Source organism: Chenopodium quinoa, unplaced genomic scaffold, assembly GCF_001683475.1.
Source record: "Chenopodium quinoa cultivar QQ74 unplaced genomic scaffold, ASM168347v1, whole genome shotgun sequence".
Classification (NCBI taxonomy): Eukaryota; Viridiplantae; Streptophyta; class Magnoliopsida; order Caryophyllales; family Amaranthaceae; genus Chenopodium; species Chenopodium quinoa.
Window position 1 is genome coordinate 2,890,844 of NW_018743697.1, and position 17,702 is coordinate 2,908,545.

General features: G+C 33.3%; 4 protein-coding genes across 4 annotated transcripts; 1 reads left to right on the forward strand and 3 right to left on the reverse strand.

The window, feature by feature from the left end:
* Positions 1-276: 276 nt before the first annotated feature.
* LOC110684240 (probable calcium-binding protein CML48) lies at positions 277-2,589 on the forward strand. The gene is made up of 5 exons (XM_021860657.1): positions 277-938; positions 1,114-1,160; positions 1,800-1,975; positions 2,068-2,086; positions 2,301-2,589. Exons 1-5 carry the CDS (start codon positions 515-517, stop codon positions 2,409-2,411), a joined length of 777 nt encoding a protein of 258 aa, XP_021716349.1. The 5' UTR covers positions 277-514; the 3' UTR covers positions 2,412-2,589.
* A 274-nt stretch (positions 2,590-2,863) lies between these two features.
* Positions 2,864-4,926, reverse strand: LOC110683965 (aspartyl protease UND-like). Its single transcript, XM_021860361.1, has 2 exons — positions 3,919-4,926; positions 2,864-3,668 (listed from the first exon to the last, which is right to left on the reverse strand). Exons 1-2 carry the CDS (start codon positions 4,604-4,606, stop codon positions 3,046-3,048), a joined length of 1,311 nt encoding a protein of 436 aa, XP_021716053.1. The 5' UTR covers positions 4,607-4,926; the 3' UTR covers positions 2,864-3,045.
* A 411-nt stretch (positions 4,927-5,337) lies between these two features.
* Positions 5,338-6,399, reverse strand: LOC110684478 (aspartyl protease UND-like). The gene has a single exon (XM_021860935.1). It carries the CDS (start codon positions 6,397-6,399, stop codon positions 5,338-5,340), a length of 1,062 nt encoding a protein of 353 aa, XP_021716627.1.
* Positions 6,400-8,305: 1,906 nt separating this feature from the next.
* LOC110684241 (glucan endo-1,3-beta-glucosidase 14-like) lies at positions 8,306-14,446 on the reverse strand. The gene is made up of 4 exons (XM_021860658.1): positions 13,885-14,446; positions 11,799-12,847; positions 11,233-11,357; positions 8,306-8,675 (listed from the first exon to the last, which is right to left on the reverse strand). Exons 1-3 carry the CDS (start codon positions 13,952-13,954, stop codon positions 11,298-11,300), a joined length of 1,179 nt encoding a protein of 392 aa, XP_021716350.1. The 5' UTR covers positions 13,955-14,446; the 3' UTR covers positions 8,306-8,675; positions 11,233-11,297.
* Positions 14,447-17,702: the final 3,256 nt, after the last annotated feature.

The window sequence follows — 17,702 nt, forward strand, 5'->3', positions numbered from 1 at the left end:
CCAAGTTATATCTATGTCGTATAGAACCTTCTAACCAAATTTATTTTATCACAAGGCTGACCAAATACCCTCAACTCAAATTTGTCACAATCTCTTAAATAAGAAACTAGTTGACAAATTTGACATAGTTTTCTTAAGACCCTTATTTCTTAATTTAGTAAATCACCTTTAACAACTTTAATTAACTCGTCTATTATTGAGAAAATACAAATGTATCACTTTATAAAATTACAAATTGTAAATAAATCAATAACTTTTCATTATATATGAACCCTTTAGCTATTGATATAATTACAAAAGTGTTACATCTAGCCAAATATATTGATTTATTTACAGTTTTGACGCTTCGTTTATCAAGGTGATAAGTCGGGGCTCCCTTTCGATTACAAGCACCTAACCCACCGTCCACTCGCCCGCACCAATACAATCAACACAAGGCTCAATTACGCGCTAACTCTTTCTCTCTCCCCTTTATTATCCTTTCATTTCCATTTTCTTCCCCAAATTGAAATAAATGTCTTCATTCAATCCTTCAGCACCTCCAATGCCAAATTCATCATCTTCTTCATATAATCCCAGTAATTACAACTCTAATCCCAGTAATTATAACCCTAATTACAATTACCCAGAACCAGCTCAAAGCTACCATGTCAACCACCAATCATATCCTACTTCAAATCCCACTTCCACTCTTCTTCCTTACGGCGGTGGAGGCGGCGGAGCACCGGGTTATGGGTCTTCGTACAGCCCGTTTCCACTGGGTACTGACCCGGAAATCATTCGAAGTTTCCAGATGGTTGATAGGGATAGTAGCGGTTTTATCGACGATTCTGAGCTTCAAAACGCTCTTTCTTCTAGTTATCATCGCTTCAGACTTAGCACTATTCGCCTTCTTATCTTTTTGTTCAAGAACCCAACTGAATTGTCGATGAAAATTCGTATGTTTTCATTTTTTTTATGCCCACCAAATGTTTGTTGTTTTGCATCAATGAAAAAATGTTTTTTTTTAATACTTTGTTTTGGGTATAAAGATTTCACCTTTTTGAGTTTTTAATTGTGATTAGTTACTAATGATGTATGTTTAGGCTAATGGGTTTTGAATGGCTGATGCAGGTCCTGGTGAATTTGCTGCATTATGGAGTTGTCTAGGTCAATGGCGTGTAAGTATTTTTTTTCCCTATAATAATTATAAATACATGTGTTTTTTAGCTTAATTAATTGCTTAGGATGCTGACGGATAAATTGCTAAACATCTGGACTAATAATTAAGATATGTGGATCTAATTTGGCCTTTAAAACAATGCTTAGAGCAGCACAATGCAGTTTAATCTCGATTTGAAGTGCTTTTTTTGTTGCAACTGTAGTGTTTGGCCTTTTGAGAATCTTATTTGTTGCAGCGTGTTTGGCCTTTAAGAACAATAGTTAGAGCTGCACAATACAGTTTAATCTTGTTTCGAAGTACTTATTTGTTGCAACTGGATTGTTTGGCCTTTAAGAACAATGCTTAGAGCTGCACAATACAGTTTAATCTTGTTTCGATGTACATATTTGTTGCAACTGGATTGTTTGGCCTTTAAGAACAATGCTTAGAGCTGCACAATACAGTTTAATCTTGTTTCGATGTACATATTTGTTGCAACTGGAATGTTTGGCCTTTAAGAACAATGCTTATTTATTACAATTGGATTGTTTGGCCTATGATGTATGAATGCTTATTTGGTTTGTGTCTAGTGTTGTGGATGTCATTGAGATATTGGCAGCAAATTTGAAATGAATGGTATGAATTTTTCTGCTTTCAGGCAATATTTGAGAGATTTGATAGAGATCGAAGTGGGAAAATTGATTTAGAAGAACTAAGGGATGCTCTTTATAGTTTGGGATACGCTGTCCCTCCTTCAGTACTTCAACTTTTGATCTCCCGTTACAACAATGGAGGTGGCCAAAGAGTTCGGCTTGATTTTGACAGCTTTGTTGAGTAAGGCTTCTTGGCACTCACCGCTAGTGTTTTTCCTCTATATATGTTAGCTTCTTTCTAACCTTGAATTTTGTTTGATGTTGGATTTGCAGATGCGGAATGGTAGTAAAGGTAGGAATATAATCCCTTTGCTTTTGTTTCCTTAACTTTCTTAATGAAGGACACAATATCAACAGTTCCGGGAGCTTGAACAGAGTTCTTGCTATGAAAAATGATAATTAAATACCACTAAAACTTTATAATAATGCTGAAAGCTGACGGCTTTTGTGTTGTTTATTCATGGAATTTCTGAATCATCAAGGGCTTACGTTGTTTCTAATTACAGGGTTTGACGGAAAAATTCAAGGAGAAGGATTCAAACTACACTGGTTCTGCTACAATCACCTATGATGATTTCATGATGATGGTTCTTCCATATCTTGTAACATACAATTAATTAAATGTAACTTATGTGCTGTATTTAATTTATTGGAGCTTGTGATGTGTATGTATTATTTTCTTACTAATTCTTTGCTGTATATGGGTTTTATGGAGTTAGGTTATTTTAGACACATTATTGTAGGTTTTTTTGTTGTAAAAATGTGAATCTAAATAATAAATTTTTTGGGAGACCATCTTGCTGTATCATGCTTATGAAGTACATATTAGATATCACTCATATTAGAATCAATTGATGAATGTACTGCTCGTTGGTTTTCATATGAGAGTTTCCAGTCAGAGTCGCCATCATTCATCAGAATGCAGTTTGCTCTTCAATTGCTTGCTCGGTTAGATTAATTGTTACAGCAGTTGTTTACTTGCCTGTTTAATTTAATCCATTATCTGAAAGAATCAAAGAATTGGAAATTTATCAGACAAGGGAAATTTCAGAAAATTTTCTTTGGTTGATATAAGGTTTGTCTTTATTATCAGTATGGCTAGCTACCTGATAAGTTACTTCAGATTTCAGAATTTATCAACAACTTACCAAAAATCTCTGTAACATACTCTGGTACAATGGTACTTGTACTTCTATGTTATCCAATTCCTACGCACTACTGATTGCAACGATATTACTACTACATCATCTCTTACTTACAATGTTGGCGATGAAAATACATGGCCAAATCATCTTCTTCAAGAGTATATCCTATGTTTACCTCTCGCATCAGGTTGTTACCAAATATGTTTTCTTTTGGGGCTCCTCTATGGAGGCTCAAGCAAATCAATTGATTCTCGCTTTGTCGTTCCCAAAGATGAAAAGAAAACACATGAATGTCGGTAGTATAATTGAACTCAAAAGTGATCTTAGCAACCTCATCCAAGCTAACAGAATATAGCTGGGTCAAGTCATAGCAAAGCTCAAAGCCCTTAACTTTTCGAGGTTGGTATCTTCCTAGAGCACCCTTAATGGCTTCCACAACTGCGTCCATTATATTCGGGTCTAGAAAACTATGAGTAAATCCTGTGTCGAACATCATTTTAGTTGGCAAGACATCATTTTCCATAGGAATCCACTTTCCTGCCATATATACATTTGTAAGGCGAGCCATGTAGTATCGCGAATTATTTAACAAGGCAATTTTGGCACCCATGATCTTGGCTTCTTCGCCAAAGCTCAATATACCAGTGGCATCCTCTTCACGGGGGAAGCAATGAGAGAATTTCTTCACATTTAGCCTGTCGATCAAGTTTCCAGGACCACGCATGAGACCTGCAACGAACATGACCAACTAATGACATGTATGCTCAAAATAATGTACAATTTGCAAAGGGGGTAAGTAAACCTAAGGTCTATCTTAGGCTCATTGACTTAATAATCCTTAAAGGTCGTGTTGTTAGCTGCACCCAAGCCATAGTTGGTGTTGTTGATGTCAATTTTGCCTATAATAAATAAACTTTTTCGTGTGTCCAACTTTAAAAATTAGCAAAGGTATACCTAAAATGTTTAAGACGGCTCTAACCTGCAATGCCAGGAGTACTCGTTTTAATCCATCGAGGGATATAATTCGACGTTCCTAACCCAAAAGGCACAAACCGCACAGGCTCATGCCCAAACCCAACATATGGGTCTTGAAAGTAAAAAGTCTCGGTACCAATGACACCACTAGATGTAGTTCCATCACCATATTCAGTATGATACGAGCAAGGCTCCTTTGAGTCCCAAGGTAAGTCGAGACACTCATTGTGTGAAGCTCGAGGGACATCTCTACAAGTATCATCTTTACAATTAATTGCTTCATAGCTTTCAGAAGCAAAGTGGTTGTAGTATGAAAATGCGCCTTGTTCGTAGCAGGAGTCACATGGAATAGCTTGTACCCAAGTGAGGCTGCTGCCGGTGTCAATTATGAGCTCGGTTTTAAGCATTGGTGAGGATGTGCTATTACGACCTATCCCAACCGGGATCACTAGTAAGTGTTCATTGGTTGCATATGTATCTGAGATGACTTTGGAGGAGGAGAATGTTGATAGTGTGTTTGATGGTTGTGTGTTGATGTATCGTTGACGACGTCTATGGTGTACATGGGTGGAAAAGGAAATAGGTGAAGATAGTAATGTTGTTGAAGATAGAGGAGATTGAAGAGTTCGGGAGAAGATGGTGGGGATGAAGATGAGAAAGAAAAGGATGGTGAATAAAGTTGGGAAAGCCATGAAATAAGTTTTTCATAAATTTTTGTGTATCATTAGCTAGGTTAGTTTCTTTGATTTTGTACGGTATATATTCATACATGTTAATTATAGCAAGCACATAAAGTTCAAAGCATTTTCTTGGGTGTGCAAGATTATGGTGACAAAATCAAATCTGAAAAGTATATAGAGAATCGATTTTATGATTCTATGTACATCCTCTTTGTTCTGAATCAATAATCATATATATTTTATTGTTATTTTATGATGTAAGAAGTATATAAAACAAGTCTGTTGCACTTCCCATTTGTAATGAGTTGATTTCCTAATATACCTCTAAACTCTAATTGAAATGCCCTTTCAAAAAAAAAAAAAAATTACTCTAATTGAAATGAATCTAGGCATGATCTTTGATTAATTGCATATGAAAAGCATGAATGTTGAGTTGTTGCTTATAGGCTAGGTAGGTATAAAATGTGACCTAAATATGTTTGTTCAGTTGGATTTGGTCAAATTTGGGTTTAATCTAAAACTTGTCATTCTTATTTTGATTCTATACCTTAATCTTAACTAATTTTGAGCATGATTTGAAATTAAGAATGATTTCCGTCTCTAAGTTTGGACTTAGGAACGCACTTTTTTTTTTCTAAACTTGCCCATATTTCTATGTACGGGTTTACAAAAGGTATGATAATAATGTAATAAATTATTTAGAGTTTCGATGAACTTTCATTTAAACTTATTGTTGTAATAAATCATTTCAAACAATGCTGACGATTGAAATACATAGCAAAGTCATCTTTATCAAGTGTATAACCTATATTCATCTCCCTCATTAAGTTGTTACCAAAAACATTTTCCTCACCTTTAACAAATCCTAAGCAAATCAAATTAATTTCATTGATTCGAAGCCAAAGGTTATAGGAGAAGAGATCAATCCTAGTTGCATAGTTAAACTCAAAAGTGACCTTAGCTACCTCATCCAAGCTAACATAACTTAAATCGGTCATGTTGTAGCAAAGCTCATTATCACCCCATTTCCGAGGTTGATACTTTCTTAGTACATTCTTGATGACACCAACAATTGCATCAACTATTTCCGCGGTTAGATAAGTCCAACTAGTTCCCGTGTCAAACACCATGTTCGCGGGCAAGACATAGTCATATTCCACCACAACGCGCTCTCCTGACACGTACAAATTTGTCAAGGGTGCCTCATATCGTTCAGATTCACCATTTAAGGCTAATTTAACCCCCTTGATCATAGCTTCATCACCAAAACTCATTGTGCCAGTGTCATCCTCTTCGCGAGGAAAACAATGAGAGAATTTCTTCACTCCTAGCTTGTCGAGTAAGGTTCCATATCCGCGAGCAAATCCTGCCACTCCAGGAGAAGATAATTTTCGGCTAGTAAAATAATTTGACGTACCAACCCCAAATGGTACAAACTCCAAATGCACATTCCCAAGCAAAGATGTGTCTAAGAAGTAAAATGTCTCGGTACCTATGACACCACTCGAGTTAGTCCCATCATAATATTGAACATTGTAGGAACAACGTTCATATAAAGGTTGTGATAAGTCATCACTACACCCGACATGAGCCTCATAAGGCGCGATTTGACATATTTCATCCGTGCAATAGACAGGATCAAAGGATTTTGAGGCAGAGCTATTGTAGTATGGGAAGTTGCCTTGTTCGTAGCAGGAGTCACAAGGGAAACCTTGTAGCCATGTGAAGCCACTCGCGGTGTCAATTATAAGTTCGGTCATGAGCATTGGTGACGATGTGCTATTTCTGCCTATCCCTACCGCCATCATTATTCCACGGCCAGGGTTTGGGTGTACATCTAAATGGAGTTTTGAAGAGTAAAATGGTGACTTGTTTGATGAGTGTTGGTTGATATATCGAGGTCTATTATACACTCGGGTGGAAAATGAAATAGACTCTTTGTTATAAGGATTTGATAGGTATGGTTTGAGAGTATGTGACATGGTGGTTATTGGAGAGCAAGTGAGAAAAAGGAGGATGGGAAGAATGTAAAAAGTCATGGATTAATTAAGCTTGAGATGAATTTATTGTGGAAATTATCAGGAATAACTAGTGATTGATCTGTAGCTTAATTATAGCCTCAGATATTAATTTTGCAATTAAGTAGAATTACAACATTTTATTGGTGTGTACAAAATACAGGGGACATAGTCATATAAAGGACTTAGATATCATGATAGTAAGGTTGTATACCTTAATCTTAACCAATTTTGTGTATGATTTGTAATTATCTTAAATAGGATGAATACTTCATCATCTATTAGAATGGAGTTAGGAGTAAGATCATACATTTTCTTAAGTTACTCCATATTCTAGCTACTTGCGAACAACTTATATTATGTGAAATTGTCTAATTTTCCCTAGTTAGGGTCATTCCAATTAATAGTGTTATAAGAGAGTCCAAATTGCATTACATATGATACCGCAACATATTATTTAGACAAAATCTGTTTGATTATCTTTACATATTTGCTATATATGACTGAAAATTTACATTAGTTTACCCCTTAAAATGGACTTAAAAGATACATAACTCATTCCTCAAGATGCAATCACTGCATAATGGAGGTTGGACCGGTGTTAAATTTTAAGATAGTTAGCCCAAGATCATATGAAGAGGCCCACTGTTAGTGTAAACTGTCCTTAATCACTATTCAGTAATCAGTACAGTATATGTCATCAGTTGCAGGTTTTCTTAATTATAGAATCCAAACCAGATTTTTTTTTCGCAAGAAACATAATTCCTACCCTGGTTGTCATCAGCTTTTAATGAATTGTTTTTATGTGATGCATTATCATTGGTGACGCGTGTGATGTAGACCCGTATAAGTTGCATGAATTTTGCTTTTGACTAATCGGACAAAATGATTTGTTGCTATAGTAAGACCATAACATAAGAGGCATTATTGTTATAGAGTAGCACAATCATCTTAGTAGTATAAATGACTATTAATTACCATCTTGCATCATGCATGGTTTAGAACTAGAAGTACATGATGCATGTGACCATTATTCATCCCTAAATACATTGCCTACATTGCACATGCTACATTATTGAAATCCAAAATTCAAGGGAAGTACAGTGAAGACACTTCATATGCTTAGCACGTGCGCTACTTGTCAACCAAAATTATAGCATAATTCAAAGTTCAAACCACATGCTAGTAAATTGTAACTCATCTTAGACTAGACTAGTAACTTGTATAATAGTTACCAATTTTGTAGTCAAACTAATTTTAAAATTTCAGGTGATTTAGATTTTCCAAGAAATAATTCTCTGTTATTCATTTTACAGATTATCAAACATTATCCCATGATTAAGTTTCACTCAAACTCTTGATTACCTCAAAATTCATGAAAAGTCCTTCAGTAAGATTGCTTAAATTATACTTCATTCGTACTAGTAGGATTGTTGGAAGTAGATTACTCTACATTTTTTTATTAAGAAGGAAAACGGGCAAAGCTTACTAACGAAGAAACTCGAACCTAATCATCCTTTCGGTTTTAAATTAGCCATAAACAGCGGGTTTATATCTACTTAATTGCCTAAAAAAGCATCATATCCTTTTTCTCATTAATCAAAGAGAAAGCTGGTTATACAAAGTAACTCCCACTAGCACAAAAAATGTCCAAAAAATAAATAAAAATACAGTAGAAAACTTATAGATCAGATAAGAACAACAAATTTGACTTTAACAATAAAAAAACCACTAATTTTTCTCATTAATTAACTTAACTATTACATTTATCAAAAGATGTAAGATTCTAAGCTAAAGGGTAAGCCTGGTGTCATAAGATGGCTGCCAAAAGAATTAATCTGCTTATAATACATGTTAATGACACTACTACTACTAATATAAATCCTGCATTTCTAATTAAGGACCTTATTTTAAATGTTTCAGTAAAATAATGTCTGCTAATGTAAGCTTTCTGAGCAATGAATCTGGTGATGAACTTCAAATAAAAAGAAAAAAAAAAACTGTTCTGCAATTGTTAATTCACATGTATCGGAAATTGTAGCCTTCCTCTGCTGTACTCTCCCCTGCAGATATACAAATAAAGTACAGTTTAATTAATGTTTGACAAAACTTAATGAAAAAAGATTAAAACTTTGTATTAGTATGTTAATCTACTTGAAAGTACATACTGTAATTGATTAATATGATCAAATCGACAATTATTACAATGCATCGAAATCACGAATGATGCTCGAAGAAACAAGAAAATTCAACATTTGCAACATTGATACAACTTCAGGGACACATACATCAAGTTGGTTGAATGAAAGGGATTAGTACACTAAATATCATTATCACTTATCATGATAATTAAAACTTTTCACTAAAAAGTCTAAAAGAAAAGCATCTATTTTTCTTACTAGGTAGGTGATTCAAGGCTGCTAAGAAAGTTATGTTGCAGCTAATTTTTTTTTTTTTTTTGGGTCTGAGAGTCATTATCAATGTAGGGGAGAAAAAACAGAACATATGACAGTGTATACATACACTAAAGATTGGATTTTGATTCTTTTGGGTTTCAGTTTGATATGGCAGCTAACTGATTAGTTGTTGGTTGCTTTTCATACCTTAATAAACGCCAATTGACATGTAGACACATAACGTGTAAAGCAAACTAAACAACTACGAGTCTAAGACATCATCACCTGGTGTCCTCTTTAGGTATGTTCGGAATAGGGTTGATAAGTTCAGATAAGGTGACAAAACAAAGGCACAAAAAACCTCATGAGTCATGCCCAATTAAACTAGACTTGGGATATACTCGAAACTAGAGTTGATTTGATCAGAACCTAGATCGAAAATTACCAAGACTTATGTAATTAGTGAATAGACAATAAACCTGTACACGATATGAAACCATAGATCTATTTGCTTTAGGTTTATACTCCGTATGAAGTAAGTTCTATCAACATCTCTTATGATATCATACTTTTTGACAGGGATATTTTCATAAAAAGTTTTAACATACTATATAGCCTCGGATCCATATATATTGACCATATACAAACAGACAATACAACCATATATGTGCTTATCTTATCCATCTTGTTAAAGTGATGGAAGGAAAAGGAAACTTTTTTCAATGACAAAATATGGGCTCCCACCCTTAATCCATTTGATGTTGAAATCTAGCTACAACACCACTAATTTTAAGTAGTGGCTCCAGCATAATTTGATGTTACATGTTTATTCACTTGCATAATTAATTAATTAACCTAAGGAAAAGAAAGAAAGGTACATGAACTTCCTAAGGTTGATATTGGTTCATTGAAGATTGTCCTCATTAAGGGTTACATAAGCTTGTGGGTGGTTGGTAATTATCTTCCCTTTTGACAAATTAAAACGATAAGATAACGACAATTTTCATTATACGAGTACAAGCTCGAGAAAGATTGTGATAGCAATGACATCTATCTAATGATAAAGCTATGCTTCCGAATTTTTGTACAGAAACAACACTATTGAAATGACTGGGATTTGCATCATCAGAATTTTCTCAATTTATCAGACTTTTTTGGAAATATGATGATCAAGACTCGGAAATTTAGGATTTTGAACATGATTTTGTCAATCCCAAAACGTGCATAGTAATAAAATATAGCTGAAAAATGATTCGGAATAAAGGTCAAAAACAACTCGAAAAATCTATCTGTACTGAACCCGACTTTACCCGACCTAATTCAAGTATTCAACTGATTTGACATATCGACTTTAAGCTATACTCCATAAGAGATAAGAGTAGCTAGCTTAGCTAGAATGAACCACATTATATTCAAAGGGTTGGCATCCACCTAAGGTTGACAAGGCAAATCTCTCTTTTAGGAAAAGAAGCAAAAAGGTCAAGCCAAAAAGGTCAGCTTCGAAATAGAATATTACACAATCAAAAGCCACAGAAAAAGAAAATTACTCTTAAATCACATTTTTTGACGATTAAGGAAAAATATATTCATATTAGGTTGTGGTTTTAAATTCGGCGAGTTCTTTGAAAATTAATACAAGTATCATGAAATTCAGCAAACGCGACAACAGATAGATAGTGATACTACGGTGTCTCTTTCCATTCACAAGCCATCTTAGACATTAATTTATGTTCAAGACAGGAGAAATTCAATTATAAAAAGAATTCATATGCATGATTGCATATGGTGATCAAGACACGTTTAAATTATTATAGGAATATTTGTGGAAGTTTCATTGCTTTGAATTATTAATGATTCCAAACTCTTTATGATAAATGATAATACTCTAATACCAAATTTTCCAAAAGAACAAAGGAAGAGAAAGATGATAGAATTTTCGTTCTGTACTCAATCTTTCATGCAGGTATGTCGTATAAGGCAATAATTTTCTAAATGAAGCTTACATAATTTCCTAAATCCTAAGCGTGTTTTTCTGCATTATAGCGTGTTACATGAAAAGTCTAATGAACAATAACTTTTAATTACATGATTCATAAAATTAAATGAAACTAACATTAACATTCTTCTAGGAATCCTATGTATGAATGTATTAATGTCACAAAAAGAATAAAAGTCTAAGGAAAATTTTTGTGTCAAGGGTTAAAAATGCATAACAAAGTCTTACCTTTCTAATAATGCCATCCTCCTTCCCCAAATTTAGTACTCGTATAAACGATATGTAAAAATTCCTCAAGCAAATATAAATAACGCCGTCAATAAGCTCGACAAAATTGTGAATTTACACAAGTCCTGTAAAATCAGGGGAAAAAATAAATTGTGTTAGAAATTGACTTCATAATCTTCATGTGAAATGTACATCAACTTTGTTGTATACATGCCTGTACTGATTTTCACTAAAGTTATTCTTCGTTATCCGAACTAACTATTACAAAGTAATCATCAAACAAAATTTGGCAAAAAAATTGATTTATAACCAATTTGATTGACTAGAAATGAATATTTCATTGTACGACGTTCTCCAGAACACCAACATTACGTAATATGATGTTACTCTATACCTAAAACCACCTAACCATAAGTTCCGTGTACAAACATATCTAATCACACCGCATATATGTCACATATGAAACAAAATAAAATCTATACATAATATCTAAGCAATGTACAAAAATGTAAGCATATTTTATCACAATCTAATAAATTGCATAAGATGAAAGAAAATTAGCTTACCAATATTGATCTCCTTTGATAACCTGAAGAAATGTAAAATTGAGGAAGATAACTTTTTTGCTGCAAACCAATATTATAAACAGGGCTACCATTTGGATAATATAGTCCATAATTTCTTTCAGAAGAAGGTCCAGGCTTCAAATTCTCATTGAAAAGAGCAAAAACATATACTGTAATTGGCACATCAGGCCTACCAGGGGTACCCTCTTGTTTCTCAATCTTTTGCAGCAAATTACCATTATAGGTTGCTGCATTTTGGACTGTGGCCCCCACCTCATTCGGGTCACCCTTCGACGGCCAACCCGTTTCCGATATTTGGACCTCAATATCGGTATGACCCATTTTCTTAATAGCCGCGTAGATTGAATCAAGTTGTGCATATAACATGTTGTCGTAATGTAGATTTGTGACAGGGTCGGTCATACCCTGGTTAGGCCTAAAAAGGACATAATCTAAGGATATTTCGTTCGGGCTGCCCATGTAGGCGAAAAACGGATATACATTGATGAAAAATGGGGAATTGATTTGAGATTGGAAATTCAACATGGGTTGGAGATATTGGGCCAACTCGGGTTTAAACGCCCCGGAAGACGGAGGGAAAGAAGTAGCCAATATGGCTGTAGAATGGGCAGTTGTGACAGTTACTTGGTTAGTTAAACCAAGAGACTTAAGGGCAGAATAGACACCTTTCATAGCAGGGAACAAATATGACATTAATTGTGTGTCACCCCCACCTAAAACTTCGTTACCTACAACAATGCATGTAATTTTGGTTTGGCTAATGTAAGGTTGTACATGAGTTTGGATCCAAGCTTGGGCCTTAGACGGGTCGGTCATGTTTTGTAGGTATTCGCTTCCTAACCCGATTGTGAATTGGACATTCGAGTTAGCGAAGGCCATAAGGACATTCGGGTCAGCATCATATAGCTTGACCCGACTAACTTGAATGGATTGTAGTAGGATTGCTACACGGCTTGGGGAGGGCAAGTTGTTGGCTATTTGCCCATAGTTAATTCCCACTCCTAGGCCATCAATTCTTAAAATTGATCCTGCAATCAAAATACAACCAATAATTAAATTATTATTTTCAAGGGTTCCTTAATATTAAAATTGCTTGATATGATGAATGGGAGGAATAACCTAACGCATTATGTATCTCAATCTTGACAATTAAGCTACAACCAATTTGATTCTCACTCAATCATTACTCAAAAGACGTATTTTTTGTTAAACCATCTCACAACCGTTATTGTTACAGAAAAAGTAAGGTCCATAAAGGGTGTGAAAAGGCTATTTACGAAGAACTTGTATACGAATATTACACTAATACTTTACATTTAATGTTATATTTTTTTGGTATTGCGTAGAAAAGTGTTTACGTATTTAACTGTATCTTTTCTTTCTTTCTTATTTTTTACCATAGTATAGTGAGAAAATTTTGCATATTTTATTAGTTTGGTCAAATAACCATAATTTTTTTTTCCTAAGCAAAAACTTTTTTGCATTTTTTGCATAAATAAGTAAAACCTACAAAATGAGGAAAAAGGGTAGGTACCAATTGGCAAACCGGCAAATAAAACTAGTAACAACTACTCCGTAATATTGAATAAAGTTTGCATATGAAACATTTCTCAAAATTATCAGCTAAATTCCATTTTTCATAATCAGAAGAGTCACAATAAATGTGTAATCCATCCAAAAAGATGATTCTGGTTTTCGCCTAGTTTTCTGTCCTAACTAAAAAATTATTGACCGAATTTCCAGGAAAAGGAAAAAAAAAAAAGAGATAGAGAGACAGAAACCCAGAAATTTAAAAAATAAACTAGTTTGAATAGGTTGCAAATCAAACTAAATGAACAGTGACAATAGCAATATTAATCTGTGTTCTAAAAAGAAAATTTCCCATCAATTTGAAATGAAAAAATAAAAATAGAAGTATGAAGTACCCTGTTTTAATTCATATGGACAAATATATGATAGTCGAGATTAAATCCCGCCTACATCACTATCATTGAGGTGTCATCAACGCTTAAAAAAAGAGAATAAAGCTAGAGAGTAGTAGTAAAATATAGAGAGTGATTAGTACCTGAAATGAGGAAGAAGAAGATGAAAAATGAGGTATAATTAGCCATTGCAGATCTGATAACAACAATCATAAAAATCTTTGCCACCCACTTCAAAATCACTGTTATATCACCGGCCTTATTAATTATCACCTTAATTACAAAGATAATTAAGAAGCTTAGCTTCAACTTCCTCTGTTAATTAAAAATGAATGAGTATAGTAGTGTACGTCTCACATTTATTATCTTTCTTTCTCCTTTGATAATGGGAGAAAGAAAGATGGAAGGAAGGAGAGGAGGAGGAGAGAGTGGGAGCAAGAGGAAGTTGCGCACCCTCTTAAATATATGAATATAAATTATAGTATATGATATTTAATATGAAATAATGGACCACCAACTGTAAATATGGTAAGTTGTGGATCTTGCAATAATGGGAAATGGAAATGTGTAACGTATACAAGGGAAGAGGGAAGGTTTCTTCTAGGAGCACAATATTTACTCAAACGTTTCATAACCTCTTTTATTTATAGAGATGCTAAAAGTTTGTTTCTTGCTCATTTTACCGACATATTATGTTCTTTTATTGTTTTTTATTTCCAACTAGATATTGTATCCCAATTTGCATTTTTGCAACTAGGGACTTGAAGAGTTGTAGTTCTTTAGTGTATATGTGTGTGCGCTTTTTTTTTTTTTGGTTAATCTTGTTATCTAATGTTTTTGGTCAATCCTTAAAAAAGAAATGGTCAAAAGTTGATTAGTATTGTGATTCTGAATTAGAGTGATTAACTGATGTACATATGGATCATATCAAACACTTGAAATTTGAAGATAAAAGATTCTAATGAACAATACGTACTAGTCCAAAGCGTGGACGGAATACGAGTGGATCGCTTTTGGACCTTTATCAAATAAATAAATAATTACGAGTACAACAATAATTGTGCAAATGCCTTAAAGGTTTTAATTCACTGTATTAAACCAAAAAAAATAAATTATACTTAATTTTTTTTCAACTTACTAGGGTGGTTAACGCGCACGAGACGACTTGCCCTTTCTCGAAAATTAAATTGGGTTGTTTTCATGTTCTGTAGTCTAGTTAGGAATACTTGAGTTCATTTTTCAGTACACACCAGTTTTTAAATGCCCCTAATTATGCATGGTGATGGTCAATGAAATAGGTCACGATATTTTCCCCTCTCTCTCTCTTTTTTTTTTTGGTAAAAATCTTTGTTTAGATTTTTTTTTTTTAATAATTGTTTATGAGAGATATTCTATTGTGTGCATATGGATGATCAGAGTATCTCATTAATAATATTTGATCAATTAGATTTAAAATTATATACTCTCGATGTATAAATGATCCACAAATAAATTCAATGATCCACAAAATAAGTAGAATGATACAAAATCTTTAAGATTTAAGATAAACATTAGATCAGACAATACCTTAGAATTTGAGTTATCAAAATCATTATTAATTAGGATCTCACCCAACAATTATTAATAAGGATATTTACATGCCACATTGGTTTGTGCCATCGTATCATCACTATCAACATAAAAAAATATACGGAATACCAACCATATAATATCAACACATTAAACACCAAAAATCAGGATTATGTTTTACAAATGCAACGATGTAGGCATGTAGCGCGTTAGTCCTTTGCGCAATTGCACCGGCTACACGAGTACGCAGCTCCACCCCATAAAAATGTATGGCGCGTTATGAACACAATAATGACCCAATTTGTTGTTTCATGCCTTCTAAAATAGGTTACTTGAACATATGATTGCTACAACGAGTGCCCATTTTTTATGGAGAAAGTGACAATTCTAAACTCACCTATCCGTTTTATGTCGTACATACGTTCTTCCACCTACATGTTTACAATTAATAAAGATTAAAGGTGTAATTCAAATCTTGAGATCGAACCCTACATACTTGTAATATATATTGACACTATAAATTAAGATATGATATATACTAGTTAAAAATTATAAGGTTTGTCGATTATGTGCAATCAACTCTATCAAAAGAGTGTGGCAAATTTCATGCGAGTTATTGTACGAGTATATAATATGCTCGAAAGTCACAAAATTGGTGTTCCCTACTATAAACATTTTAATAGACTAAATAAATTGTTGTCTTTGAATTGTAAGCATGCATAAGTGTTCCTGAAATATTTTTAAAATATAGATGGACATATATATCATCCGTATACAAAGTATATTAAATTAAAAAAAAAAAAAATATGTCTTGGGTACCGCCTAGTGTAATCCATATACTACTAGTCTACTACGTATGTTGTATTGCATGATATGTGGCGCATTAAGAATTACAAGTGTCTCGTTGCTTTCATGGAGACTAACAAAGTCATAGCCATTTTTCAATAGGGGACACTCGTAAACACTAGTATTCAAACATTTAAATAATAACAAAATATATCAATCGGAAATTAAGGAAGATTTAATTTTTTTTTTTTATTGTCTAATGTAAAAGTTGTATATGAAGGTTACAAGAAATTGAGAATTCAATCTAAATAAGGTACTCCAAATAATTGTTTTCAAAAAAAAAAAAAAAAAAAAAAAAAAGGTACTCCAAATAATTTATAAAAATATATCTTAAACCTTTATATTCTCTATTATCCACTAACTACTAACACATACATCAAAATCTTATGTGTGTGTCCCTCTTTAAGTAGGTTCCTCCCAACTTTCAACACTTATCAATGAGCTTAATAAATTACTAAATTATAATTAACGATTAAAACATAGGAATAAAATAAGCTTTTGCTTCTAATTTTATGATGATACAGAGTAATCAAGAAGATAATTGTTGGAACTTTTTTTAAATTTTTTTTAGCTAAAACTGTAAAAGCTACGCCTTCACGGCGCCACCATAAATCCCTTTAATACAAAAACTTGGGGTGTTTTTGGTTTGAGTCAAAAGGGAGAAAAGTGTAAGAGCTTATACGAAGTGGATAATTGAAGCTGACACGAATTTACATCAGATTTTTAAAGTATACGTGTAATTTCACTATTAGTCACGTGTAAATACGTGGCAGCAGTCAGAATAAAAAAGCTACCTTTTTGACATTCATTTGACCAATCTACATCCATATTTTAAACAGTAAAAATATATATACTGCATATATACTGCATAACAAAGTCTTATATATGGCTGGTCATACCGTGTGACAGGAGATACTTCGTTAGTGTAATAGGGGTTATTTGGTCAGTGTTAAAGGTGTTACTTCGTCCTCAATGCTACAAGATTATTCGGTTAGTGTTATAGGAATTACTCAGTTAGTATTATATGGGTAACTTTGTCAGTTTTATATGGATTACTTTATTATTTTATAAGTGGGGCACACACAAAATGGGCTGAAATTGCATAATATTGTAGTTTGATCATAATATCTATACTCTAACGGTTAGAATTTTATAAGTGAGGGATAACGAATAGAATTTTTGTTTTTTTTTTAGAGGATTTTGAGATTATTTTTGTCACCTGTCTTTATAGCTATTTAACAAGAAAAAAAAATTTTGTATACTCTACATCAAAAATCATTTCGAAGTAAGCATATGCACCACTTGCTAGTTTCTCTCACTTGTTGGATATCATTCTTCATTGTCATACATGAAAATAAAAGTTGAACCCTTAATTTCAAGTTTAAATCAAAAGTTTCATTATTAAATTAAATCATTTGTATTGCTATTTGTCTTACATTGCAACCAAAATAAATGAATAATATAGAATAAAAATTAAACAAAAGTATAATTCAATTATGAATTTTATGCACATTATTATTGTTATGTACTATGTATATCCTTGATA